The sequence below is a fragment of the Halichoerus grypus genome, chromosome X (genome assembly GCF_964656455.1).
Source record: "Halichoerus grypus chromosome X, mHalGry1.hap1.1, whole genome shotgun sequence".
In the NCBI taxonomy this organism is placed as follows: domain Eukaryota; kingdom Metazoa; phylum Chordata; class Mammalia; order Carnivora; family Phocidae; genus Halichoerus; species Halichoerus grypus.
This window is the reverse complement of record NC_135727.1, coordinates 89,610,682-89,636,692: the sequence shown is the minus strand read 5'-3', so window position 1 is coordinate 89,636,692 and position 26,011 is coordinate 89,610,682. Positions and strand designations below refer to the sequence as shown.

Below are 26,011 nucleotides of genomic sequence, written 5' to 3'. Positions count from 1 at the left end.
TTTTATTTATTTATTTGAGAGAGAGAGAGAGAGAGAGAGCAAGAGCAGGGTGGGGGGGGGGAGGGAGAGGGAGAAGCAGGCTCCCCTCTGAGCAGGGAGCCTGATGCGGGGCTGGATTCCAGGACTCTGGGATCATGACCTGAGCCGAAGGCAGACGCTTAACTGACTGAGCCACACAGGTGCCCTTCCCAGCAGGTTTTTGAAAATAAAGAGATGCGTCCCTGATACCATTTAGTATCTGTGATCGGTGCGGGGAGCAAGTCTTGGAACTTGCCTGACCTGAAGCACAGCCCCGACAGAAAACCTCACATTGTACTTTCACCACTCAAATAAGCCCGTGTTTGTCGATTGGAAAAACAGTCAGGCTATTTCCCGTGAGTCAAGAGACCATCCTTAGAATATCGGATGTCTGGGGTAGACAGAGACCACTGCAAAAAGCAAAACAAATTGAGGTGATAGAGAATTAGCAGCTGAATGGGGAATCCCTGACTAAGGTACTTGGAGCCATTGCAATACTGCAGAGAAAGGTGGGGTTCAGTAAGACAAGCTTCAGTAAACCTCCCAAGTTCCCAATGAGGTCAGTTCTCCCCGAGATTATTTGAGAAGTAACTCCAGATTGGTCTCTCTGCCTAATGAACAGATTTATCTTTGTGTTTCTTTACTGTGCATTTTAAGGTGAAAAAGCAAGTGTGTGTATAGAGTGTACCAATTTTTTCTCATTTCTCCCTAGATTACCAATAAAAGCAAAGAGTCGACATGGGCTTTAATTCACAGTGTGAGCGATGCATTTTCTGGCTGGTTGTTAATGCTACTTATTGGGCTCTTATCAGGTATGGTAAACTGTGTTTGTTTTCTAAACAAATCTCCTAAAATTGTGGTGTGTTCTCTCCCCAAGTCATGAACTGAGTTGAGTGCTGTGCTTTACGGTTTTCCTACATGAAATAAATTGCTGGTGGACCTTGAGGAAGCTCAGTGTTCCTATCTGTAAAGGGATACTAATACTTGCATCCCCTTCCTTAAATAAATGCGGTTAAAAGGGGAAATGTATCAAAATGCATTTGTACGCTATAAAATATTGTATCCATTTTAAGGTGCTATTAGCAGTGCCTTCCAGTGACTGTCTTGAGGAGGAGTCCTTCTAATAGAGACAATCAAGGGTTTTTTGTTAAAGATTTTATTTATTTGAGAGAGAAAGAGAGAGAGCATGAGCAGGGGAGGGGCAGAGGGAGAAGCAGGCTCCCCTCTGAGTAGGGAGCCCGACTGGGACTTGATCCCAGGACCCAGGACCCGGGGATCATGACCCAAGCTGAAGGCAGATGCTTAACCAACTGAGGCACCCAGGCGCTCCGAGACAATCAGTTTTGTTTTTTTTTTTTAAACACATACTACGTGGGGTGTGTAAGAGGAGATATAGAAGAGAACTTCCTGGGAGCTTTTTGTAGCTATTTCTTAAACATCTGCTCTCTCATTTGGTGGTGAAGAACAACATAGAAGATATGGCCCATGCCCTCAAGAAACTTACAATCTCACTCTTTCATGCTGGCGGACGAGTGGGATGGTACTACCTTTTCCTGTCATCTCGTCAACCTCCCAAGCCACTCCAAGTAATGCAGTCTAACTAGGAATAGTGCCCTTACTATGCCCATACAGCTTTAAAGCAAGCTTCCAGGCAGGCTTCCCCTCCCACCAGGAAAGCAGAAAGCCAAAAATACCTGGCAGAGATACTAAGGGTTGTATCCTTAATGGCATTAAACGATGGGCCTAGGAGGATCTGGAATATTGAGCTGAAAGAGAAGTTAGGTGGGAAACCTGGAGGTAGATGGGATAAAATGGCCATCAGCACAGGCTCTACTTTGCAGCTACTGGGACTTGAATCCCAGCCCTGGCACTTGATAGTTTTGTGACTTTTGGCAAATTTCTTAACCCTTGGCAGCTCTAGTTTACTGATCTGTAAAATGGGGCTCGTAAGAGTACGTATAGTCCACGTTTGCTGTGAGGACAGAATAGTGGGTAGATGAGATCTAGCATGGATGGTGCTCAGCACGGTGCCCATAGTTGTTAACAACACCACTGCTGCTGTTACCTGGAGATGTTTTATGAGCCACAGAGCATAAGACGATTGCTGCAAATGAAGAAAGGCTCAGCCATAGCTGGGTTTTCAAAGATTATCTAGGGAAGGGGTCAGCAGGGTTTTTTGGTAAAGGACCAGATGGTGAATATTTTAGGATTCGTGGCCCAAATGGTCTCCCTAGGGCAAAAGCAGCCATAGACACAAGAGGTAAAGAAATGAGCATGGCTGAGACCAAGCAAAACTTTACTTGCAAGCATAGAGGCAGATTTGACCCCTGGGCCATAGTTTGCCAACCCGTGGTCTCGGGGGTTAGTGCTACCCCTACAGGCTCGTGCAGGAGAGAGAATGTGGTCTGGCCAGTTTAGAGTTGGCTAATGATAGACCCAGTGGTCTGTAATGCTAAGTATTGCAGAGAGGCTGAAGGGAAGCAGGAGGGCTGAGAAAAGGTTATAAAGTTCAGCAGTTAGTAGGATACCAGTGACCTTGGAAAACTATCTCATAAATATTAGGAGTCAGATTTCAAGAGGAAGCGACCAACGTAGAAGTTCCGGAGCTATTTGGTGGCCATTGGAAGGAGAGAAGGGACAGAAGCTTGCAACGGTAACGAGGATAAGGGAAAGCGTTTTGTTCTGTAGGGTAAGGGAAACCTGATAAAATTTGTCACCTGGGAAGAAGGGGCCCATCGGGAAAAGAAGGCAAAATAGCAGGAAAAGGGAGGATAGGATTGAGGGTACTGGCATTAGGTAGAGTAAGACAGGCTCACACGAAAACAACCAGAGAATAAGCCAAACTCTGTAACACATGTTAATTTTCTGAATTAAGAGTTAGGATTAAGAGTTAGAAGGCGGAGAAGGCGGGCGTGGCCGAGAGGAGGTGTCAAACAAGGTGTTAGATTTGACTAGGTTATTCAAGTATGTAAATAACCTGTGTTAACACTTTTAGCACCTACCCAAACATACACGTGACATGGCCTCCAGCCTGTTGGAATGTAGGCGTAATATCCTCAACTTTTTAACGTATTTCTTGTCACTCGGTGGCCAGTGAATATTTTTCTTTCCCTCGAACACACAGGGCATTTTGTTTTTAAGCATCGCAGAGCAACAATAGAAGCAGTGTGTCTGAATGCAAGAACAGTCTGGGAATTCAGGGGCTGTGAATTTTATGGTGTCTTTGCTATTTCCCTAAAGCGTGATTCTAGACCATTTCATTTCTTTAGGCCAGAGTTTCTTTGTCTGGACGACAGAAATGATGAGAAGGCCAGAATCGAAAGTACTATAACGATCTTAACCCTACCAGTCTGTTAACCATAGCACATAATTCCCCATTCACTCTTCAGCTTCTCAGAATTGCCTTTGGTGGCTGTTCTGCAGATAATATTATTTGCTCCTTTCTCACTATGAAAACTTAGGGATGTTCACGTGCGAGGCTCAGGAGGCTTCGACATGTCTGTAGCTTCATGTAACTTTCCATGTGCTTTTTCAAGTTCATTTCCCTCAGCCTCGAATGCCTTCCTGCCATGGCTCAGGTTCCCTCGTCCATGGAGCAGGATCGCTAACAAGGCTGAGCTCTCCTCTCCATAGTCTTTGTCAGCTCCCTTCTCCCAGCCATCTCAGACAAAGATCATATAAGAGTCTTCAAGGCAGGCAATTCACATTTTCTCAGTCTTCTGTAAATAGTGAGAATAAAATGCTCTTTAAGAAATGTGACTGTCTTCGGAGATCAGTATCCAGCAACTGTGAGGTAAAGCAGAGTCTTGGCCACGTAAATCAGCTAAAAGGCAAATCCACTCACCCCTTGCTCCCACCCAGCCACTTGGCCCTCCCCCAAGCTCCCCCTATGTAGAAATTCTACAGACACGGTGTTCAATGCAGACAGTGTTTTGTGTTTTTTTAACCCCCTCTTGAATAGGCATTTATTTATTTTTTTAAAAAATATTTTATTTATTTATTTGACAGAGAGAGACAGAGAGAGAGAGTGAGAGAGGGAACACAAGCAGGGGGAGTGGGAGAGGGAGAAGCACGCTTCCTGCTGAGCAGGGAGCCTGGATGCGGGGCTCGATCCCCAGACCCCAAGATCATGACCTGAGCCGAAGGCAGACACTTAACAACTGAGCCACCTAGGTGCCCCTTGAATAGGCATTTAATGACAGGCGAAATGTCTTGGAGGTGATAGGTGGAAATCAAGCAGACAGACCATCAGAAAGAGTTTGCAGGCGGAGCCGGAAAGTTTATGGCTTGTCCATTATTTTGCTGCCATTTCCCTCGTTTTCTCTTGACAACTTTGGCCTTCCCTTCCCTTGCCTCAAATCAGGTTCCTTAGCTGGCTTGATAGACATTTCTGCTCATTGGATGACAGACTTAAAAGAAGGCATATGCACGGAGGGATTCTGGTTTAACCATGAGCACTGTTGCTGGAACTCCGACCACGTCACCTTCGAAGACAGAGACAAATGCCCAGAGTGGAACAGCTGGTCCCAGCTTATCATCAGCACCGATGAGGTAAGGCGTTGTGAAGATTTCCAAACCACCGGCTTGTATTCTTACGTTGACTGGAATTCTTATACTGTACTCATTGGCACTTGTGGAATGTGCCCCTCTTTTCCTCTTCATGGAAAGGGGGACCAGCGCCAGCTGCCTTTCTCTGTGGTGTAAGTGCGACCCTATTTCCCTCGCTTTGATGCTTTACCCAGTGACTTCATGTTTTTGCTCATCGTAAACAGTCCCGGTGTTTCTCCTTAGCTGTTAGTACGGGGTGTGATTGAATCTGTCTTTCTCTAATAATTTCAGTAAAAATGTCAGAGCCAGCCAACAGGGACGCTATAATTTCTAACAAAGAGTGGCTTAAGAATGTGTCTGTTGTATACACTCCAGAAGTAATTTTCCCCTGAGCATTGCATTAGAACATTAAAAAAAATTAGGATACATTCCATATGAAAATAACAGAAACGCAGGAATAAAATTGCCAATAGCCTTCTTTGGAGAATAAATCAATATTTTCATTTGTCCTTGTCTCCTAGCAGATATTTTTCAATGTAAAAGTAACTTTGTTTTCCAGTTCCTTCCCTCTCTATTACCACTTGGGCTGTTTGTTAGCATCTCTCCTACTAAAGACAAAAACACACAAGACAGAACAAAACAGCTCTCAATTCCCAGTTCCTTTCTGGCTTCCACCAACCAAAACAGGTACCATCTCAGCTCACTCCTCATTTACTCTGTTGGCAAAGTGACTGAGACAAGGCTAGGATATATATTTATACATTTAAAATGCATTTTTATTCCTACTCTGGTCCACAGACGATTTGGAATGGGGTGTGTGCGTGTGTGCGTGCACGTGCACACACACATACACACAGTCAAGGGAAAAGAAGGATAGGAAAATAATAAAGTCAGAAATAAGAGTGTTTATGTACATAAATGACTGTACACATTGGCTTGGGGAAAGAGCTCAGTAAAAGGGTTAGATACATACCATATGTGTGAGAGGGTTTAGATCTATTCTTCTCAAACTGGGCTAAAGTTGGTGTGCCAGTGGGTGGGTAAAAACCACAAGATAAATGCTGTGTGCCTTCTCAGAAAATCAGTGGGGTTTTTTTTTGAATATTTTTTTCTAAAATTACATTGGATTACAAAGGGGTGCAAGATTTCCATGTTTATTAAGATAAAGCAATCTCTGTTTCAGCTCTGCTCCTGAGTATCCTATCCCCTACCCTCTCTCCTAGATTAGGAGTACTTGGGTAGAAAAGTTTGAGAAGCCCTGGAATTTAGGGTGAGTGTGTGTGTGTGTGTGTGTGTGAGAGAGAGCGAGAGAGAGAGAGAGAGAGAGAGAGATTCCCTTGCCTTTTTTTATTCTTTTATTTTTGAAGTAATTACAGATTCACAAGAGGTTGCACAGCAAGGGAGGTCTCCCATACCCTTCACCCAAGCCTCCCCCAATGGTGACATCTTCTATGACTAGAGGATAGTAGCAAGACAAGGATATGATCCACAGACTTTATTTCACCCACTTTACGTGCATAAATGTGTGTGTATGTGTGTATGCAGTTCTCTACAGTGTTATCATACGTGTAGATTTATGTAATCACCACCACAATCAGGATCTAGAACTATTGTTCCATCCCCGTAAGGCTCCCCCATGCTACCCCGTCATAGCCATTTATGTGTTTAAGTATTCCAACTGTGGCTTTCAAACTGGAGCTTGAGATTTGCTCAAGTGACACATTTCTCTGGCCGTCTTTTTTCTTTTTTTTTTTTAATGAATGAAATCCTTGCCTGGAGAGTCTTCTAGATTCTAAGAGTTCTCCTGCCAAGAACTTAGCCTCCAGGTTTCTGCCCCTAGCCATTTTTAGCTACTTGCCTTTCCACTCCCTCTCCCTCTTTGATTCCTGCTTCTGGAGTCTTCTTCCTCCCTAGCTACATTTGAAAGGCCAAGAGAGAGCAATTATCTATTCCTCTGAGGGACTAAAATAATGGAAAACTTGTGTCAAAGCTATAACTCAGGAGAAAAAAAAACCCTGAGCAGTTTGGCTCTGCTTGTTTAGGTCAGTGAATTATTTTAATAATGTTTTACGTTTTAAGAAGCCAGAAGTGCAGCGAGTTGTGTGTTTCATGTAATTCGAGTGAGTTTCAACTTCTATTTTTATCAGTAAGCATCATCTCCTAATGTTCAAGATAGCTTTTTTTTTTTTTTTTTAAGATGTAACTATTTGCCAGCCTTTATGTTGGTAACTCCTTATTAGTGGTCAAAATTATATTTATTTTCTGGCAGACTTCATTATCCTAGGAGGACAGTGTCACGAGTATGTTCTCTCCATTTTAAAAAGAGCTGTTGCTGTTTTATTCTTCGGGTGAGCTGGCATCTCACTGGTTTTGTTCTATGGTCAGAGCCTGAAACTTTCTACTCGCATCTGCTTGTTGCTGAGTCTGTGACAGCAAAATTCAAAGATGTGGTGGCTCCCTATAGAACGGAACTGTGGATTTGAAGGAAAGCGCTCAAGAATTTTCGACACCATAACCCCCCATGAGAATTTGACACCAGGGCAGGTAGAGCTGGTCTTCACTTCAAACACGTAGCCAAGGTTTGGCCGTTCCAGTAAGAGAGCTTTCAAGGCTCTTAATAAAATCGACATAAAATCAGATCTGTTTGACCACAGAACCTGCCCGAGGTCTCGTATTGAACATGAGTTTGCTTCGGGTTTTGTTTGTTCTTCGTTCTTGTCCATCCTTAGCAGCTGGCGTCAGTTTTCCTTTGCGTGTAGCAAAGCCTCCCATTTTCAGTGCCAAGTGGGCTGACAGTGTTTCAGGGGTCGCCTTTGAGCGATGTGATACAGGTTTTTTCCCTTCCCGAGCCCCTCTCCTGAAACCCTATTCCTCCTCAGTGCTGTGTGCCTCATTGAGGCTGCCGGGGCTAAAACAAGCTTCTTTCTTTTTCCCCTGTTCCAGGGAGCCTTTGCCTACATAGTCAATTATTTCATGTACGTCCTCTGGGCTCTCCTATTTGCCTTCCTTGCCGTGTCTCTTGTCAAAGTGTTTGCGCCTTACGCCTGTGGCTCTGGAATTCCTGAGGTGAGTCTCTCAAACCGTTTATAAATGGTTAACAGTAGTGAATCCTTCCTCTGGTTAAAAGCCTTTAATAGGTATTCCAGCCTATCCTGCAATTCGAATATGAAACAGGATCAGACCCGGAGGAAATCTGGGGTCTCTCTAGGTCTTCACTCAAGTCTCCCAGCCTGGGCCACCTGGACACGAAAGGGGGTGGATTCCTAGCCCCCTTGCGGGTTCCTGGGGAATCAGGCCCTTTGAAGGCCAACCCCTGCTCCCTACCCAAGGAGATCAGGGTAGATCCCAGGTTTCTGGCCGGAAAAAGTAGTGGTATTGTCAACTTTGTTCAAGCAGGAGAAATAAAACTATTTTGCTTCATATCCTACAATATGATTTGGGTTTAGAAGGAGGGTGGCCGAAATCCTGTTTCTAACTACTTTTGGCTTAGATTGCTTGACAGTGACCAAAACCACTGAGATTTGAGGTTACCCAGATGACCTTGCCCCTCTCTGTTTCCTGACCAAGTCATAGTTACAAATTTCTTTGGCAGAGAATCAAGGCTCTACTGGCCTGTAAGGATGTAAGTAAGGAAAACACCCTCCCACTCTGCCTCCCCTTCTCCAATACACACACACTCTCATGCTTGCTATACTCCCTTGCCCAGCTAGCACATGGCCGGGGGTGGGGGTGGGGAAAGGAACTTGAAAGCTTAAAGAACAGTTCTTGCTTTCTTGGGCTCTCAGGATCCCTCCCAAACTGGGGTCACGTAGGTCAAACATTTATATGTCACTTGTTCGAAAGGTGCAGTTTCCATAATGAGGTCCAGATTATTGCTTCCCATCCTTGTTTACTTGCTTAGTCTATATTCAATCTCTCTGTGTTTGACCTGCAGATAAAAACTATCTTGAGCGGTTTTATTATTAGGGGCTATTTGGGTAAGTGGACCCTGATTATCAAAACCATCACGCTGGTGCTGGCCGTGTCATCTGGCTTGAGCCTGGGCAAAGAGGGCCCCCTGGTGCACGTGGCTTGCTGCTGTGGGAACATCCTGTGCCATTGTTTCAACAAATACAGGAAGAATGAAGCCAAGCGCAGAGAGGTAATGACAGATGGCCCGAATTGTCTCTTTTTTGGTGAGCATAAGTGGTACGATCTTAGGGATGAGGATCTGGGGACTCGACCAATGTCAGTACAACTACCCTTTGACCCAGTGGTTCCACTTCTAGGAATTTATCCTATGGACACCCCAAGTGTGTGTGGGAACCAAGGTATATGTGTGGGGCTGGTCGGTGCAGCATTTGTCAATATCGTGGTAAAACGAAACAATCGCAACATCCATCAACAGGGGACCGATCGAATAAACGAGATTCTGGCCGTACTATAGAATACTAGGCAGTCGTTAAAAAAGATAGCCTTACGTATATTGACGTGGAATGATGGCTACAAAATAACATTAAGTTTCAAAAGCCAGTTTTGGTATGACGGGTGTATAGAATAACTCAGTTAATTTTTTTTTTTTTAAAAGTATGTATATGTGCACCTAGAAAGAAAATGTCTGGAAAGTGGTTTTACTCCAAACTGTTGAAAATGTCCACCTGTGGTGAGCAGGAAAGTGAGGTGGTAGTGAGGGAGAAGTAAGGACTTTAACTCTAATAACCTTTATTACATATCAATCTATACATGTTGTGCTGTTTTATAACAAAATAAGTTTCAAAAATAAGAGAAGATTTTTAAAAGAAGTCGTTTATTCCTGTGAACGAATATAAGCTCCACATGTGTTTCAGATACCAGCTTTTCCATCTTTTATTTCTACCTAGTGCCACACTGAATGAGTTTCTCTGTGTATAGGATTTCTGTCTGCCTTCTGCCTCAACCCCGCTAACTTAGTCCCACCACCGCATCTCTGTAGCTGTTCTCATGTTCATGCAGTTCTTAATGTATATCATTTTGCGGAGGAAGAACAGTTTTTAGAAATGTCCCAGGTCATTGGTTACTTTTATCCTGCTATAATTAAGGATTTAAGAAAACAATGGTTCTTGCTCTGTTTTCCTTGAATTACACAGAAATCACATATGAAATGGGTCAAGGCCAAGGTCATTTCATTAGAACGGATTTTTCACAAAATTGGAACCCAGTGATTTATTCAGAAAACGAAACAAACCAAACCATAAGGCCCAGAAGGAAACTCAAAGATGTTGAAATTTCAAATATGGAATCCATTTTGATAGTTCAAGGGGGAAAGTTCCTGGCAGGAGAGGAAGGTTAGCAGGAAAGGGAGAGGGAAGTCGGAGTCGATTGTTTAGCTACCTGTCAAATGGTAGTGGGGCATAAAGGCAGTGTGAAACTGGTGAGGTTGTTAGATGGGAATAAGGTACAACAGAAGCTAAAGAGATGAAAAAACCAGTTTAGCTGGCAAGAGTAGAGTGTTGATTCTTGCTGGTTTTGCATGGGTAGGGGGACTTCGAAACTATAGATTGCCGGTTACTTTCATTCCATAAAATTGGCATTTTTGTTCAGACAGTTCCTTATAAAATGAGAGGGGAGTTGGGGGTGTTTCCCTGTTTAGATATCATGTATTTCTCTAACTAGACTCGTGAATATTTGCATCTTGAGTTCACTTCCTATGGTTTATTTAGACTTTCCAGTTATTTTTTCCTGTCCTTCTCACCATCGGCAGCAACCCTTTTGTGTCCCAGGGCCTTGTCAAAGTGGGCAGATGGTTGAGATTACAGATTTGAGAAGGAAGGGCATAGACAGACTCCACTCTGTCAGCAAAAACTTGAAGCAAACCAGCCATCACGATTCTTTCTTTTTCCTCATAATTCAACCGAAAGAGTCACTGAGATCCTCTTGTTTGACTGTCCTTGTTCTTCTCAGATGAAAGCCAGTACATAGGCACGAATTTCGAAGTCCTCCCAGGCTAGCCCCAGAGACCTCACTCCTTCCTCCCCTTCATTTTCCTGGGCCATCCTGCGCTCCCAGGGAAACCTGCCTATTTATTTTGCCAAGAACCACTTTATTCTTCAGAAGCTCTTCAATTTCATTGAACTTTCTTTTAAAAATTTCCTTATTACCACAAATCACGTATCACTCCACAGCAACCAGAATCCAATGAAAGGACTTTATCCTTCTATTAATTCTGGGGTGTTGGTCATGCATATTCTCCATGCGCATGAGTGTGCCTACATACTGAGGTTGGGCTATGTATCACTCGCTCTCTTTCTCTACCTCCTTGTCCTTTTTTATTTCCCTCTGACAGCTTCTTCCCCTTCCTCTTCCTCTCCCACCTAGCCCTTTTCCTTGCCTCACCGAAACACACTTAGGTCTTCTCTTCCCTTCAGAGTCTATCCCCTTGCTTCTCGTTGCTTCTAGTTTGCTCCCTATTTCTGTTTCCACCAGTCAGTAGGGACCAAGTGGGGCACAGAGTACAGGAAACCCCAACCACCTATTGTGTGAATATTTGCAGCTCTTGAGTAGCTGTGAGCCAATTGTTACTTCAGTTTTGTATCATGACAGCCTTCTCTAAAATCTCATTTAAAAAGCATTCCTTAATAAAGAAAGCACTATGTAAATATATCACTGAAAAGACTTCATTTAGGTGGTTAATAGGTCTACAGACTCAAATTCAGTTAATGAATTGAGAGTACTGGGGATGAGGGGAATGATTCGGAATAAAGTACATGCCCAGATTAATCACACAGGAAAGACCCTCTACCTGTTCCAGCATTTGAATCATACCTTTGAAATGTAGCCTGCAGCGTTTGCTCTCAAAATAAGTAAATATGAATTGAACTTCATTTTTGATTAACCGGATATGGAGCACATATAGTTGTTTTTTTTTTTAAATGTTTAGTAAACACTAATACTCCTTTTTTAAAACGTGATCGACGGTAGAAAGGTGTCATTATTCCAACACTAATTTTGAGTTTTGGATTGTAGGTCTTGTCGGCTGCAGCGGCAGCTGGTGTATCTGTAGCCTTTGGGGCACCAATCGGCGGGGTGTTATTCAGCCTAGAAGAGGTAACTACTTTTATCTGTCTCTAGAATATGTGTATGTTGCTTTCGTGTCAGGAATCCTGGCCGGTGTCTATGGGACATTGCAGACCTGAAGTGCTCCTCCCGACTCAGCGGGTTACCATTTACCGTGTGACCAGCGCTCTCTGGGCAGTTCTTCGGTCGTCAAAGAACTGCAGCAGTGACTCTTCACCTGAAACTGTTTCTGCATCCTGATTTACGTTTGCTTTCTCACCTTCTTTCTTCCAGGTCAGCTACTATTTCCCCCTCAAAACGCTGTGGCGCTCGTTCTTTGCTGCCTTGGTGGCAGCTTTTACTCTACGTTCCATCAATCCCTTTGGCAACAGCCGCCTGGTTCTATTTTATGTGGAGTTTCACACCCCCTGGCATCTCTTTGAGCTCGTGCCCTTCATTGTGCTGGGCATATTTGGTGGTCTGTGGGGAGCTTTGTTTATCCGCACCAACATTGCCTGGTGTCGGAAGCGTAAGACCACTCAGCTGGGCAGGTACCCTGTCGTGGAGGTACTCGTTGTGACAGCCATCACTGCCATCCTGGCTTTCCCCAATGAGTACACCCGCATGAGCACAAGTGAGCTTATTTCTGAGCTGTTCAATGACTGTGGCCTGCTGGACTCCTCCAAGCTCTGTGATTATGAGAACCGCTTCAACACAAGCAAGGGGGGAGAGCTGCCCGACAGACCAGCTGGTGTGGGAGTCTACAGTGCCATGTGGCAGCTGGCCTTGACACTCATACTGAAAATTGTCATCACCATATTCACCTTTGGCATGAAGGTGAGCACATCCTTTTGATACTTGGTGGGTAGATGTGTGGCTGTGGGTTTGGGGGGCAAAGCCAAGACACCATACAATCTTCAAAGCTCATGTGGCATTTCCGGCTTCATGTAGATTATCCCCCACCCTCAGAAGCCCTCACCCCCCCGCCCCCACATGTCCTCATAACTTCCTAGACAGTTGTACCTCCACCAAACATCGTCCAAGCCTAGTTTTAGGCCACATGCAAACCTCAGTGATGAGATTTAAGGAGAAATGTGTTCTCCTTTCCAGAGGAAAACAGATTTTGCCCCTCAAAAGGGATGGTAAGGTAGTTATTCATGTGCATTTTGTGTTAAAACAATATCTGACCACCACATTTTTGGTCCTTAGAGGGTGGCTTTAGAGTTTGCCAACAGAGCAAAATATCAAGTTGAACCAAATGAAGTAGCCATTATTCAACCATTTTGACCCTAAGATGGCAATGTCCTACGGTTTGGCCCAGTGTGGCGCTAAATGTATTCTATACCATTGTCATCAATGCCCAAGTAGCAGGAACTTCACAGGTGATCCCAAGTTAATAGTGCAACTGTCAGAAGCAGACGTCGGGCCAGCATCTTTTATTTTCGGTACTTGTTATCAGTTCCATGTTTCAGAAGAAATCAGAAAGGAACATTCGTTGAGGTATTTTCTTCCTCCTCCCTAGGTTGTTTGTCTTTTCTTTAGCACCCAACTACCAAGTTAGTTCCCTCTGTTCTCTAGGGAAATGGAGATTCGAACCAGAGAAGAAGACTCCACAGCTCAGTTTAGCCAGTACTATAGTCTCTGAATTGATGAGCATCCTCCTCGACACCCCGGAAGGTTTTACAGTGCTTCTTGAGTGATTTTTTTTTTTTTTCCCCGTCATGGCTTCATTCTTTCATTTAAAGTGAATGTTCAGACCATCAGACCCACCCAGATTCATATGTATTCCACAATCAAACACAGGCTATTTAAAAATAATCTGCTGTTTTATTTTGTCCTTGTCATCATTTCCCTCCCTTCACACAGAACATTGAGAATTCACCGTATATATCCTAGGAGTCAGGAAATAGAGTGGGAGACCGACGAGAGGGTCTTTTGGTGGTTGTGGCGGTGGGTTTTTTTGTTTTGTTTTGTTTTTTTGTTTTGGATAGTCACGCAACCATAGTTATTACCTCATTTAAAAAATGTCATCATTTCGTCTTTCTTTATACTGTTACAAAATAAAATGTAACCTCGTGTACAATCCTTTTAATGCGAGCAGTAGGTTAAGATTCAGTACATGGGAGTGGTTAGGAACATTGCGTTTCATCCCCAGCACCGGTATTTACTGTATCTTGACCTTGGGTGAGTTACTTCACCTCCCTGAACCTTGAGTTCTTTGTGATTGGGTAATCCTAACGCCTGTCCCCCCAGGGGTGGTTGTCAAGAACTCAGGGAATCCTGTCAGTTGAGTATCCAGCATAAAACGTGGTAGATAGTCAATAGAGGGGAATTGTTGCTAAGAATTCAAAATTGGGGAACATGTCTGCATATGTGAGAAACTCCATCTATTTTCCTTTTTCTTTGGGAAAGGCTTAATTTCTGCCTCCAGTTCTGTGTTGGTCTGGAGAGTTCAGGCTCTTGCCTGATGGACCCCGGATCAGGGTAAGCTTCTCTGCAGTCGTCCTTGCCTGCACGTCCCAGAGAACCTCTAGCCCCTGTAGCATTACACAAGTCTTTATGGCCACTTGCTAGCATAGTGCATAGTTAAATTGTCATTTGGCCTGTTCGCTTTGCAGAGGGTCAGTCCTCTAGCCCTTACCACGTGCCAGGCGGGCGCATCATGCCTCCCTAAGCACCCGTTGCTTTCTCTTTGCAGATCCCTTCTGGCCTGTTTATCCCCAGCATGGCTGTTGGTGCTATAGCAGGTCGACTTTTGGGAGTGGGGATGGAACAGCTGGCTTATTACCACCATGACTGGGCCATCTTCAACAGCTGGTGTAGCCAGGGAGCGGATTGCATCACCCCTGGCCTGTATGCGATGGTTGGGGCTGCAGCCTGCTTGGGTGAGTGGTGTCTGCATTGGGTTTGAAGAAGTTGCCACCCAGGTGACATCATGAAGAAGTGTGATATGAAACACAGTTGACTGCAGATTGATTTATTTTTTTTAAATGACCATCCGTTTCCTTTTGGGTTTGCCATTTTTCAAGTGCTTTGGAAGCATTCTTTATCATATAGCTACATTCCTCCCTTTGGGGAGCAATTTTACTCTCAAATTTCATCATACTAAGGAAATGATCAGAAACGTGGAGAAGGATATCTGCCCAAGAGTGTTCATCACAGGATTATTTATGATAGCAAGAAATTGGAATCAACTTAAATATGCACAGGAAGGGACTGGTTCAGTGGATTATGGTCCGTATAACCTTGTAATGTTATTCTATGTAGCTATTAAATGTGATGCTGACATTTAACATCTTTAAATATGATGTTAAATAAATTTGTGATAATATCCAAGATGTTCCTGACATAAAGTGGGGGGAGGGGAGCACGGTGGGGAGTTAAATGTGTAATATGAGCTCACCTATGTAAAAACATAGATTTTTACATAGTGAAAAACTTGAAAAAGTCATTCAAAATTTTTACTCTGCTTATTTCTAGGCAATGAGCTTATGGATAATGACTTTCTTTTATAGACTTTATTTTTTTTTAAAAGATTTTATTTATTTATTTGAGAGAGAGTGAGAGAGCAGAGCACAAGCCAGGGGGAAAGGCAGAGGGAGAAGCAGGCTCCCGGCTGAGCAGGGAGCCCAATGCGGGGCTCGATCCCAGGACCCTGGGTTCATGACCTGAGCCGAAGGCAGACGCTTAACCGACTGAGCCACCCAGGCGCCTGCCCCGTCTTTTATAGACTTTAAAGAAATGTGTTCTGACTTTTCCACAATGGCCTGTACGTTCCAGAGAACCTCTCATCTCAGTAGTGTTACACAAATTGTGGGTATCTTCTGCAATGACCTTTATAATTAAGGGGGAGAAAGCAACGCACGAATAAGAAACAAAAGGAGAAAAATGCAGAAGGCCTGTTGCGCTTCTGTAGATGTTATTTTGAGAAATGTGACTCAGGTCCATTATAAACTGGCTGTAATGCAGTTGCAGTTATGGGGGAGCCCCCCTCTTAGCAGTGTTTCTGGTAAGTAGGCTTTCCCTGGATGGGGGTCTGTCGCAGGCCCTTATCTGGCATGAATCTGAACTTTTCCTGTTTTCAGTGGCCTGTATCTGTTTCGTTGCAGGTGGGGTGACCCGGATGACTGTTTCCCTTGTTGTCATAATGTTTGAACTAACTGGGGGCTTGGAGTACATTGTGCCTCTGATGGCTGCAGCCATGACAAGCAAGTGGGTGGCAGACGCTCTTGGGCGAGAGGGCATCTATGATGCCCACATTCGTCTCAACGGTTACCCCTTTCTTGAAGCCAAAGAAGAGTTCGCCCATAAGACCCTGGCAATGGATGTGATGAAACCCCGGAGAAATGATCCTTTATTGACTGTCCTTACTCAGGACAGTATGACCGTGGAAGATGTAGAGACTATCATCAGTGAAACCACTTACAGTGGCTTCCCAGTGGTGGTGTCCCGGGAGTCCCAAAGACTTGTGGGTTTTGTCCTCCGGAGAGATCTCATTATTTCCATTGGTAAGGATTTCAGAAAGAGGATCACGGGATCCGCTGTGGAAATAAATCAATACGTGTCAAAGGGGTGAAGACAGAGGGAGGACGGGACGAATTAGGGGCCATCAAGATAGAACGAGCACTTCCATGTTCAACTTTTTTTTTTTTTCTACTTCTCAAATAGAAAATGCTCGAAAAAAACAGGATGGGGTTGTGAGCACGTCCATCATTTATTTCACCGAACATTCTCCTCCCATGCCGCCCTACACCCCGCCCACCCTAAAGCTCCGGAACATCCTGGATCTGAGCCCCTTCACTGTGACTGACCTCACACCCATGGAGATTGTCGTGGACATCTTCCGCAAGCTGGGACTGCGTCAGTGCCTGGTTACGCACAACGGGTGAGGGCTCCTTGGGGGAGGCATGCTGGGCTGTGGGAGGAAGGAGACCGTAGAGAGATAAAGAGAGGAGAACCCAATTCATTTGAACGTTAGTAGCACTTGCCCTCCTGAAGCTCCGTGATGAAGATGGATGTGTTTCTTTTATCGTCATAATTAACGGAAAAGGGGTTTGGGGGGAAAAGTGTGTTTGAGAGATGGGAACTGCTTGCTGCACGTTGTAAATAATGCAGTTCCTCCCCCGCAAAGGAAATGGCTGTGTCCTCTTGAACAGACAGCACTGAAGTTATGATGGTATTAAGTACTATATGTGTATATAGTATTTGGTCCTTACAGTACCTTTGTTACTATTATTTGAGGATGAGAAAAGCAAGTTTTGGTGAGGTTTGAAGATCTGCACAAGGGCCCCGCATTAATATATAGTAGAGGTAGGCTTTAAACACAAGTCTTCCGATTCTCAAGGTCAAGGCTCTTTCTTTCTGGGACATTTCTTTATTTTATTATTTTTTTAATTTTTAAGAAATTTCTTTTCTGTTCCCCCCCCCCCCCCCGGGACATTTCTTATGCAGTAAAGGAAGCCCTGCTATTTTTATTGGAAAAGAAGGGAGGTGGAGGAGGAGGGTGGATTTTTTTTTCTAAGCATGCTATGTTAATCCAGCAATTATGTAAGAATTTCACTCTCTACAATTTCTAAATGTTGTAACAGATGTCTTGCAGGATTTGAATCAGCAAGGGGACTTCCCCTAACTGATTCATTCAACATTTACCGAATCCCCTATTTCGTGCGAGAAGGTATTCCACTAGACGCCAAGGAGACACAAAAAAAGGAATAAGGCCCTTCTCCCTGCTCAAGGAGCGTGCAGTGTTGTAGGGAATCTGAGATCACATGAGCCCATGTCACACGACAGCAGACGGGACAAGGGCATAGGTCAGGCCGTTGCTGCCAGGAGGACGCAGTCATTGCTGGCCCACAGGATCAGGGGAGGCGTTCTGGAGGAGGAGCACTTGAACTGGGTGGCAAACGAGAAGATTCAGACATATAGGGAATACTTAAGCCCCAAGAAGTAGCAGGATGCGAGACCCAAGGTAGAAATGCTGGCCGCCTGTCTAGGGACCCACGCCCAGTCCCGTTTGCCTGGCGCGCGTCACCTAGTCCCGCCAGCGCCTCATGCCGTAAGTGCAGACAGCGTTGAAGACAGAGTTGCAAAGGACTGGGGCGGAAAAGCGTCACCTCGCAGGATGTTAACCACAGGCTTATTTTTGTTTTGTTGTCTCGTTTTGTCTTCCAGGCGGTTGCTCGGAATCATTACCAAAAAGGACGTGTTAAAGCACATAGCACAGATGGCAAACCAAGATCCCGACTCCATTCTCTTCAACTAGAATCACAGGGCTGTGCTGGATGTAAAACAGGAAGGACATTGCAGACCACGGATGTGTTTTGTTAACTGGGTACCCAAAACACATTTCCCATATTTGGAGGGTGAAGTTATATTAGTGTGTTGTCTCTTTCCTATAAGTTAACCAGTTGCACTACATAATCTCTGGACTTTAATCTTCTCTTTAGGAGAAAATACAGTTAGGCTTCTGTGACACTGCATTAGGAAGATTTCGTGAAAGAGTCAATGAGATTGCTCTGGTTTGTTCTTCTTAAAATTTTTTTTAATTTAAAACATAATTGTTAGCCAATATGCAATCACTGAAAACTATGCAAGAAAAATTCCAACCGTCCTGACCTATAGCCTGCAGGAAACTCATGAAAAAGTCACTTTTTTGGACTCTAACTGTCATTGGTGGAAGATGAAGTGTAAACTAAGGGGCTTTGCTTTTCCAACCACAGAAAGGAAAGCCAGAAGGAAAATAGTAATGGTGTTTTCCAGACTGTGAAAATTCAGTTCAAATGTTATCTTGTTCCTGTTACAATATTTAGCATTATTAGTTTGTGTGTGTGTACGTGTATGTTAATTTTAATATCTGATTATAAGACAATGCTGCTTTGGTTAACCTTCTCTAAACGAATTTAGAGAGGTTGACTTTTATAGCTTGCTTGTTCCTGGTACTCTTTTGAAGTGCACAAAGATAAGTTATGGAACTTTCTCCTTGTCTGCAAAAAGGGTAATTTTCCAGATGGTATTTGTTAGCTGGTAGACAAGGACTTCGCCATGAATTTGTTAGTAGCAAGGAATGATTTCTCCAGCTTCCTTGGAATGAATGATTAGTAAAGTTCTAAGCAAAGTCAACAACAAGGAATTTCACATTTTTTGGTGAGGTCCCGACTAATTCTCTTACCCAGATGCCACCTCCATGAGTGATGGTGCTTTAGGCTTCTGGAATATGTAAGAATAGTAAAGGGAACCAAGTCTAGACTGTGTACTGATAAACCAGGGAAGATCCCGAGCTGAATCTGCATTCTCATGCATTCCTTCGTAAAGACCACCAGTACTCAAATAACTGGGCACTCATGCCTCCTCCCAGTGTTAAGTACATGTAACAGGCCAGTGTTGTCCCTGTGAACATGAATTTAGGCTTGGGGTACTTTCAAATCTATTTGAGGCATTGGAATTAGGATAGGCAGCTGCCACTCCCTTGAGGCTCGTTAGAATTCTGAATAAAATGCAGAACCATCCTAAGACCCAGGGGTGTGGACAAGGCCTGGTGACACCAAAGGTGCTTGTTTATCCAATTGCAAAGGTGCCTGTCTCAATTTTCTACCACCTTTCCTGCAGTAGAAAACATCACACCATAGGGACACCTGGGGGAATCACAGCGCCACCACCGTCATCCCGACCGACGCCTGGTTTCATTTTCTGTTGTTTTCCCCATGTGCGGCTGCCTCCACCCCCGTGTTCCCCTCCATTCTTTCCCCCTCCCACTCCTCAGTCCCGACTCCTCTCTTTGGGATTGAGCGCCATGCCTGGTTAATCATTCCTCTCTCAAGAAATAACTCCCGGGGCTAGTTAAATTGTAAACCGGGGCTCAGCAACCTTCTGGCACATGGACCCCCGAGGTAACGCCCAGCCATTTGCTTTGCTCTCTTGTCCAGTTGCTGCTGCCAGGCCTCCCTCCCTTTCTGTGCTGATGCCCAGTGCCCGTAGCAGCGAGACTCAACTGCAGGGCTGTGATTTCAGCCTTTCCTGTTCTACAGGTCTGTCCCCCCGCACTTGGCGCCATCCTTCCAGCCTGGAACCAGCAGTAGCTCGGCGTATCCTTCCCTGCCCCCGCCTCCCCTCCCCAAACACCTCAGGGTGCCTCATCTTACAAGTTGCTGAGCCCTGAATCTAGGATTTTTTTTTTTTTTTTACCCCTAGTTCTTATCTTTCCAAAATCTGAAGATCTTTCATTGCCCAGACCTGGGTAGCCAAGGCTTGTATTGATTTTTATCTTTCAAATATCAAGGCACTCACCAGAGTTTCTTTTCTTTTCTTTTCTTTTTTTTTAAGTTTATCAAGCTAACATTTTAGTGAAAGAGAAAAAAGCTCTCTAGGTTGTCTTCTCTTAGAGTCATGACTCAGTCACTCTGTGTCTTTTGTCCCTTCCATGCCACTGATTTCCTCATATGGGATGAGGCCGTGGGCCGGACCGCCCCTGTGTATTGTGCAGGAGCCATTCTTATCTGTGTATTTCTGGTTCACTACCTATCTTTTCTTATTAGCCGTCCAGCTAAAGTTTGCAAAACAGGAAGCGTTAGTATTTCTGGTATTTGATGACAAAGGTTTGGTCGCATTTCATAGCGCAGCGGCGATATGGAGGGCGTCTAAGTTTGCCTTTGTGTTTCTTCTAGGCTCTGTTTTTGATTTCAGACAGATGAGCCAGTGTTAAGGTGCTACTTCAGAGAATTAATTTGAGAAATCAGATAACACTGTGCCAAGGTATACTTTCTAGATACTAAGCACCGATTGGCCCTCCAGAGAATAATATCCTTTTGATACCTCACTCCTGATAAATCTCATTCATTAACCTCAGCTTCTCAGGAATCCTTGTAACACATAGGCTAGAAGTAGCTATAGTGTATGGTATTCATTATATGTCCAATCCTATGGTTTGGCCCAAAGGTTGGCTAATTGTGGCTAAAGCTCTCTGCTACCTGCTAGCTCAGCACCTAACACTCAAGGGTTTCTTGTCTTCAGGCAAAGGAAAATGTGCTTTCTGCCGTTGCAGATTCAGCAGTTGGACAGACTTACCCAACAAACAAAGCCATTACAGGGAGGCCCGTCGGGAGCCTCAAGTGGCCACATACCTCAATGGCAAAAGACTAGATGATCTGCCACTTACAAATTAATTTGAGTTGAGACCAGTGTGTTTGGGTGTTAAGAAAAGAAAATTGCCCGACACAAGGGAAGGATTTACAAAAGAATGCCAGTGCGTGCTTCAAGAGACTTAGGATTTGCAGAGGAGAAAGATCTGGGACACAGCCAGTCGTGAGAAGAGTGGGAGTCGGTAGGTTTGTAGAAGTCTAGCTGCTATACTTTGTAGAGTCAGATGTTCAATGTAAAGAATTAAAAGAGGCCGAAACAGTTAATGCACCGTTAGACCACAGGAGGGAGGACGCAAGGGACCGAGAATGCAAACTAATGGCCGCCGTCAAGGTCATTTCTTTTCGGATGTTTGTTCCGACGCTCTCCTCTCCTCTGGCCGCAGCTTCCTTCTGGCCCAGACCAGCTGTGCAGTAGGGGTGCCGTAACCCACAGCACTGATACCCTCTGGTGGGTAATCTGACATTGATGACACTTTGGATTTGCCAGCTGGCAGAGCAAACGATTAATTTGCTGATTGAACAGCAAAGTGGCTCAGTTGTTTTGACAGCAGAGGCGGAATCTGAACCCCTTACGGGAAGAGCAGAGCACGGCATAAATTTCTCTAGCAAGTCTCCATTTCTGTGAGACATGAGAAAGATAAAGTAATGGGGATTTAGTGTGGTCTAAGGCTGTGAAGTAATTCTTAGCCATGATCTTTTTTTTAAAGGAGGGGAGGGGCAGAGGGAGACAGAGAGAGAGAGAGAGAGAGAGAATATTAAGCAGGCTCCACACCCAGCCTGGAGCCCGATGCGGGGCTCCATCGCACGACCCCTCATAACCCCGAGATCGTGACCTGAGCCGAATTCAAGAGTTGGACGCTTAACTGACTGAGCCACCCAGGCGCCCCTTAACCACGATGTTGTGAATTCGTTCAGGTGTGGGGGGAGCAAATATGTTTTTAAAAACTTGTCACGCAATAGAGTCCATCATGCAAAGTAATCGAGCATGGTATACGTTTTACGTATTTGAGTCGCCTGTCCCGGTTGGGTTCTCAATCTTGGTTTGTTTTGTGAGGTGATGAATAGGAAGGTGAACTTGTTACCCCACAGTATCTTTTTTTTTTTTTTAATAAATCACGAGGAGTGCAATTTTTGAAGTTGGGTTTTCAATGATGATAGTGAAGATGATATTGAGAATCTGAAACGGCCAGTGTGTTTTATACTGCCGAAGTGCTTACTGAGGACAGGCCACATTGCCACCGATCAGTTCAGAGAAAGCAGGAGAACATTTTTTCAGGGTGGTGCACAGAGTATTGAGCTCTTGAAAACCCTGAGAAAAACTAGAGATTTAGAAATTAAATGGGAAGTAGGATATTCAGTTCTTAAAAAAAAAAAAAATAGATGTCTAAATATGTGGTCTGAACTTAAGTGTCCTAAAACCTTGATTTTTTTTTTTTTTTTTTTTTTTGTTTAACCACCTCTGGGTTTGCCTGGACTCCCTCTGGAGAGAGAATTGGAAGACGTGGCAGTGGAGAAGCCCTAGTAAGAATGTGTCTGAGTTCTTGCAAGATGGCAGGAGGAAGGCCATCCTGCGTCCCACGCCATACAACCTGGCATTTATAAACTGTCTGATCATGTGCCTCAGGTAGAGAGCAAGTCAAGTAGTCTTTCAGAGACCAGAGTTTGCAAGCAGAGGAGAGGCTCAAAGCCACATTCGGCTGGAGGCAGTCCACTTGTACGGAGAGGGCTGACCCGCGGCCAGACATCTGCTCGGGAAGGAGGCCGGCTCCTACGTGCCATCGCCTAAGTGATAAGCTTTAGGTAGATTGTCTTGAATTTTTTTTAAATCTATATTTTAGCCTCCCTAGAATATACTTATTGTGTATTAGAAAGAAAAAAAAGGTGAGGGCTTCTCAGATCAGAGCTCAGGGAGCTGTGTAAACTTACAGGGAAATTTAATGCAGTGGTCCTGTGGTGACCACTCCGGCTTTGCTCTGCCTCAGTTTCGGTTGTTCGCTCCAAGGAGGGAAGTTCTTGGAATAGTAGGTGTTAGCAACTTCACGTTACTCCACAAATGTTTGCTGGCCGCGGTCTCACTTCTGAACATCTGGATCTGGGCAAAGTTTTGAAGCGATGTAGGGAACGGAATTGCTTTTTCCACTGTGTAGTCCGATTTTGCCAACTCACCCAAGAAAGAAAGTCTGTGATGTGCAGAGTTTGCGTTTCTTGGATGGGACCTATCAGGTCCCCCTGCCCAGTCCCACAGTCATAAATTCCTACCTCTCAGTTCCTGCCAAAGGGTCTTCAGCCTCTGTGTGCACTTACTGAATCAATGCCTTGCCTAAAGTTTGGCCTTTTATAAAGGGAGAAACGGCATATAATGGTATAAAAATATGAGGGTTTAAAAAAAGTGATCTCTGCCTCTCCTCTCTCCTCCTCCCCCCACCCCCCAATTCCAATTTTTTCTCAGTTGTTAACAGGCGTGTTGTCTTGAATGTGGACCTTGGGGGAGGGACAACATCATTCTGAGAGAATGGAAGATACTTCTGAGCCGATGGGCCAGACGGGGCTTTGCTCTGCTGGCGGGGCCAAAGCCGGGGCAGGGGGTTGTTGAGAGCATTGAGGGCTTGAGCATCTCAAGGCAGACATATGAAGTGCTCGTTGCTAAACCTGATTATCTACTAGTCCAAATCTGTTGAAAGTCAAAGGCAGCCTAGGATTTGGTGAGTGAAATGCCATCTGGCCACATGGGGACAAGGGAGTGGCCTGAGATGGTTTTATCAGGGTGGGAATGTTCAGTCTGGTCATACTGAGTGTACCTCAGAATACACGGTCCTTCAAGAGAGCTCATTTTCCCTTCTCCATTGCACTTCAGCCCCTTTCTCCCTCGTTTCTCCCCCTTTGCCCTGCCTTTTCAGTACTCAGCTTTTTAATAAGTACATTTTTATTATATATTTGGTCCTTTAGGACTATGTAATGATTAAGAATTCATTTCATTCTAGATTTAAAAAATGATGTGTTTAATATTTTGTTCTTTTAAACTGTCTTTTGAAGCTATGCTGCTAACCAGGTACAGGCCAGAAAGGAGTCGGGCCTGCCAGACAGCACCCTGGTCATGTCACCTAAGGATGACATTGATGTCACGACGGTGACTCTTCTCTGACCAAGGCCAGCCTCCTGCTCTTACCTCTGTCCAATTCACTTCTGGCTCGGGGAGAACGACCACCCACTGGGTGAGCCAGTGAGGCCAGGAGGGTCAGAAAAGCCGGGTCCCAGCCCATGGGCCACTATATGAGTTCTCCGTAATACGCTCCCTTGTAGGGCCGGCTCCTGGCCACAGTAGCCAAAGAAAACCTGTCTGACTCGACATTTTAGTTCCTAAGCGTTGGTAAAAGTTCAGCCGAAGCTAATGTATAGAGAGCAGCAGTAGCCGGGCATGTACAGAAACTAGCATCAACCAAAGCTAATACAGCCTGTTTCCATGGGCAGCTTGGTGCTGAGCTGTTCAGAGCAATTATTTATTCGAGTGCTGCCAACCCTTAAGTCCCGCTTTCTTAGCTTTGCTCGAGCTTGGAGAGGTGTTGGTCCCCGTTCACAGGCACGGCCTGTGCCCGAGCTCTGGCTTACTGCTCACTTCATTTTGCTCCCTGGTCGTGCATAGCAACATAGTCTAAAAAGGAAGACATGGGCTTGGGAGTTAGGAGACCTGGTTTCTATTCCCTATGCTTCTACTAACTAGCCTCGAGATCTTAACCGCTCTGTGCCTCAGTGTTCCCATCTGCAAAATGGGGATAGCGTTAATTGCCGTACCTACCTCACAGGGTTGTTGTGAGGATAAACTGAGACAATGAATGGAAAGTACTTTGACAAGTAAGTGCTATGCAGATTTTAAGGAGTGGAAACAATCATGTGAAAGGCAATGGAACGGACATTGGCAGAAGGGTTAATGGGATCGTCCAGCCCTTTCTCTCTGTGGCATAAACCCGGGTCGCCATTGCTTTATACATTTTCACCTAGCACAGATTTGTAATTATGCATGTAATAAAGCACAGCCTTATCCAACCTGGTGTCTGGTGTCTTTCTGAAGCCCCTAAGTTGTGTAGCTATTGAGTTCTGATCGTAGAAGTGGGGGGGGGGGTAGGGCGGGGGGGATTGAGAGGGAGGCTGGTATAAAAGGTACCTGCAAACTCCTCCTAGCGGGCTCACTTCTTAAAATGATTTATTAGATGCTTAATTATTTTTACAAGTACAGATTCAGTAATACCTTTTTACCGTAAGGAGACAAATGAGGGGTAGCTTGCGTCTTGAGAGATTCCAGATACCTCATTCATTCTGGCTCCTTAAAGAAATGGAAACAATCCATCTCATTGCCGTCTCATAGGTTGGTGATATTTTCCTGATGACATGAGGATTAACTGGGAGCTGGATTTGTTCCTCTCTTTTTGAGCTTTTAATGATGTCAGATGATGGGCTTCGACAGGCCTCTTGCCTACAGTTGCTCCTTCAGAGGAGGAGGGTGGGTGATTGAAAGGTGCCTCCAGTGGGAAGGAAGGTTAGGAGTACCCTCTTTGTGGTGTCTTGGGATTAAAATGTCTTCTGTGAGAAACCCTCTGAGGTGGCCACAGAGGGGGGCTCTTTGGGGAGGTGGTTGAATATGCAAACATTTCCCTTTCACACTTCTGCGGAATGGGGGGGAAAACAAAGGAAAGCCAGACTTTGAGGTCTGGTTTTCCGACTTTCTCTATTTTCCTGCATCGGACGCCTCCCTCTCCTTTCTGTTAGCCAGATCCCCGAAGAAGGCCGTTTACCACATGTCCAACTTTTTGCTTCAGAATTTCTCCAGTGGGGACCCCATCACATCGGCCGTGGCGTTGACTTGTTGCTACCAAGAGCTTGAAGGCTTTTGGCCTGCTTGGTATCATTTTAGGGAGGACATCTCTGTATCGAGATACCTCTCTCATAAGCCTGGAATCCCACGACGAAATTTGAGTTTCTGATGTTATTTATCATTTTACCGGACCCGTTCCACACTACCACCATCCCTGCCTCTAATCTAAATACCTCTTGAGGAAAAACACACACACACACACACACACACACACACACACACACACACAATACATCTAGGTGTTCCGGGCTGTCAACAGCTTACTAGGAATTAGAGTGGCATGTCTGGTCGCTGCAGGGCTCAGATAAAAGTGGCTTTGATGGAGTATGAGGTGCAGATCGATCCGTCACCTAGTACAGGAGAGGCCCAGAGAAACACCTGGAAATGACCACCAGATGTCAGTGCAATCATTAAAATACTGACGTGGCTTACG

General features: G+C 44.8%; 1 protein-coding gene across 2 annotated transcripts in view; it reads left to right on the top strand.

The window, feature by feature from the left end:
* Positions 1 to 24,752, top strand: part of CLCN5 (chloride voltage-gated channel 5) — a 158,047-nt gene extending 133,295 nt beyond the window's left edge. For both annotated transcript variants that reach the window (XM_078065170.1, XM_078065172.1), the window contains 10 exons: positions 731 to 830; positions 4,382 to 4,569; positions 7,510 to 7,632; positions 8,501 to 8,707; positions 11,548 to 11,628; positions 11,872 to 12,414; positions 14,276 to 14,462; positions 15,687 to 16,085; positions 16,246 to 16,462; positions 17,749 to 24,752. In XM_078065170.1, the coding sequence (XP_077921296.1) occupies positions 731 to 830; positions 4,382 to 4,569; positions 7,510 to 7,632; positions 8,501 to 8,707; positions 11,548 to 11,628; positions 11,872 to 12,414; positions 14,276 to 14,462; positions 15,687 to 16,085; positions 16,246 to 16,462; positions 17,749 to 17,839 (2,136 nt within the window). In that variant the 3' untranslated portion in view covers positions 17,840 to 24,752. The remainder of the gene's footprint in view (positions 1 to 730; positions 831 to 4,381; positions 4,570 to 7,509; positions 7,633 to 8,500; positions 8,708 to 11,547; positions 11,629 to 11,871; positions 12,415 to 14,275; positions 14,463 to 15,686; positions 16,086 to 16,245; positions 16,463 to 17,748) is intronic.
* The last annotated feature ends 1,259 nt before the right edge of the window (positions 24,753 to 26,011 follow it).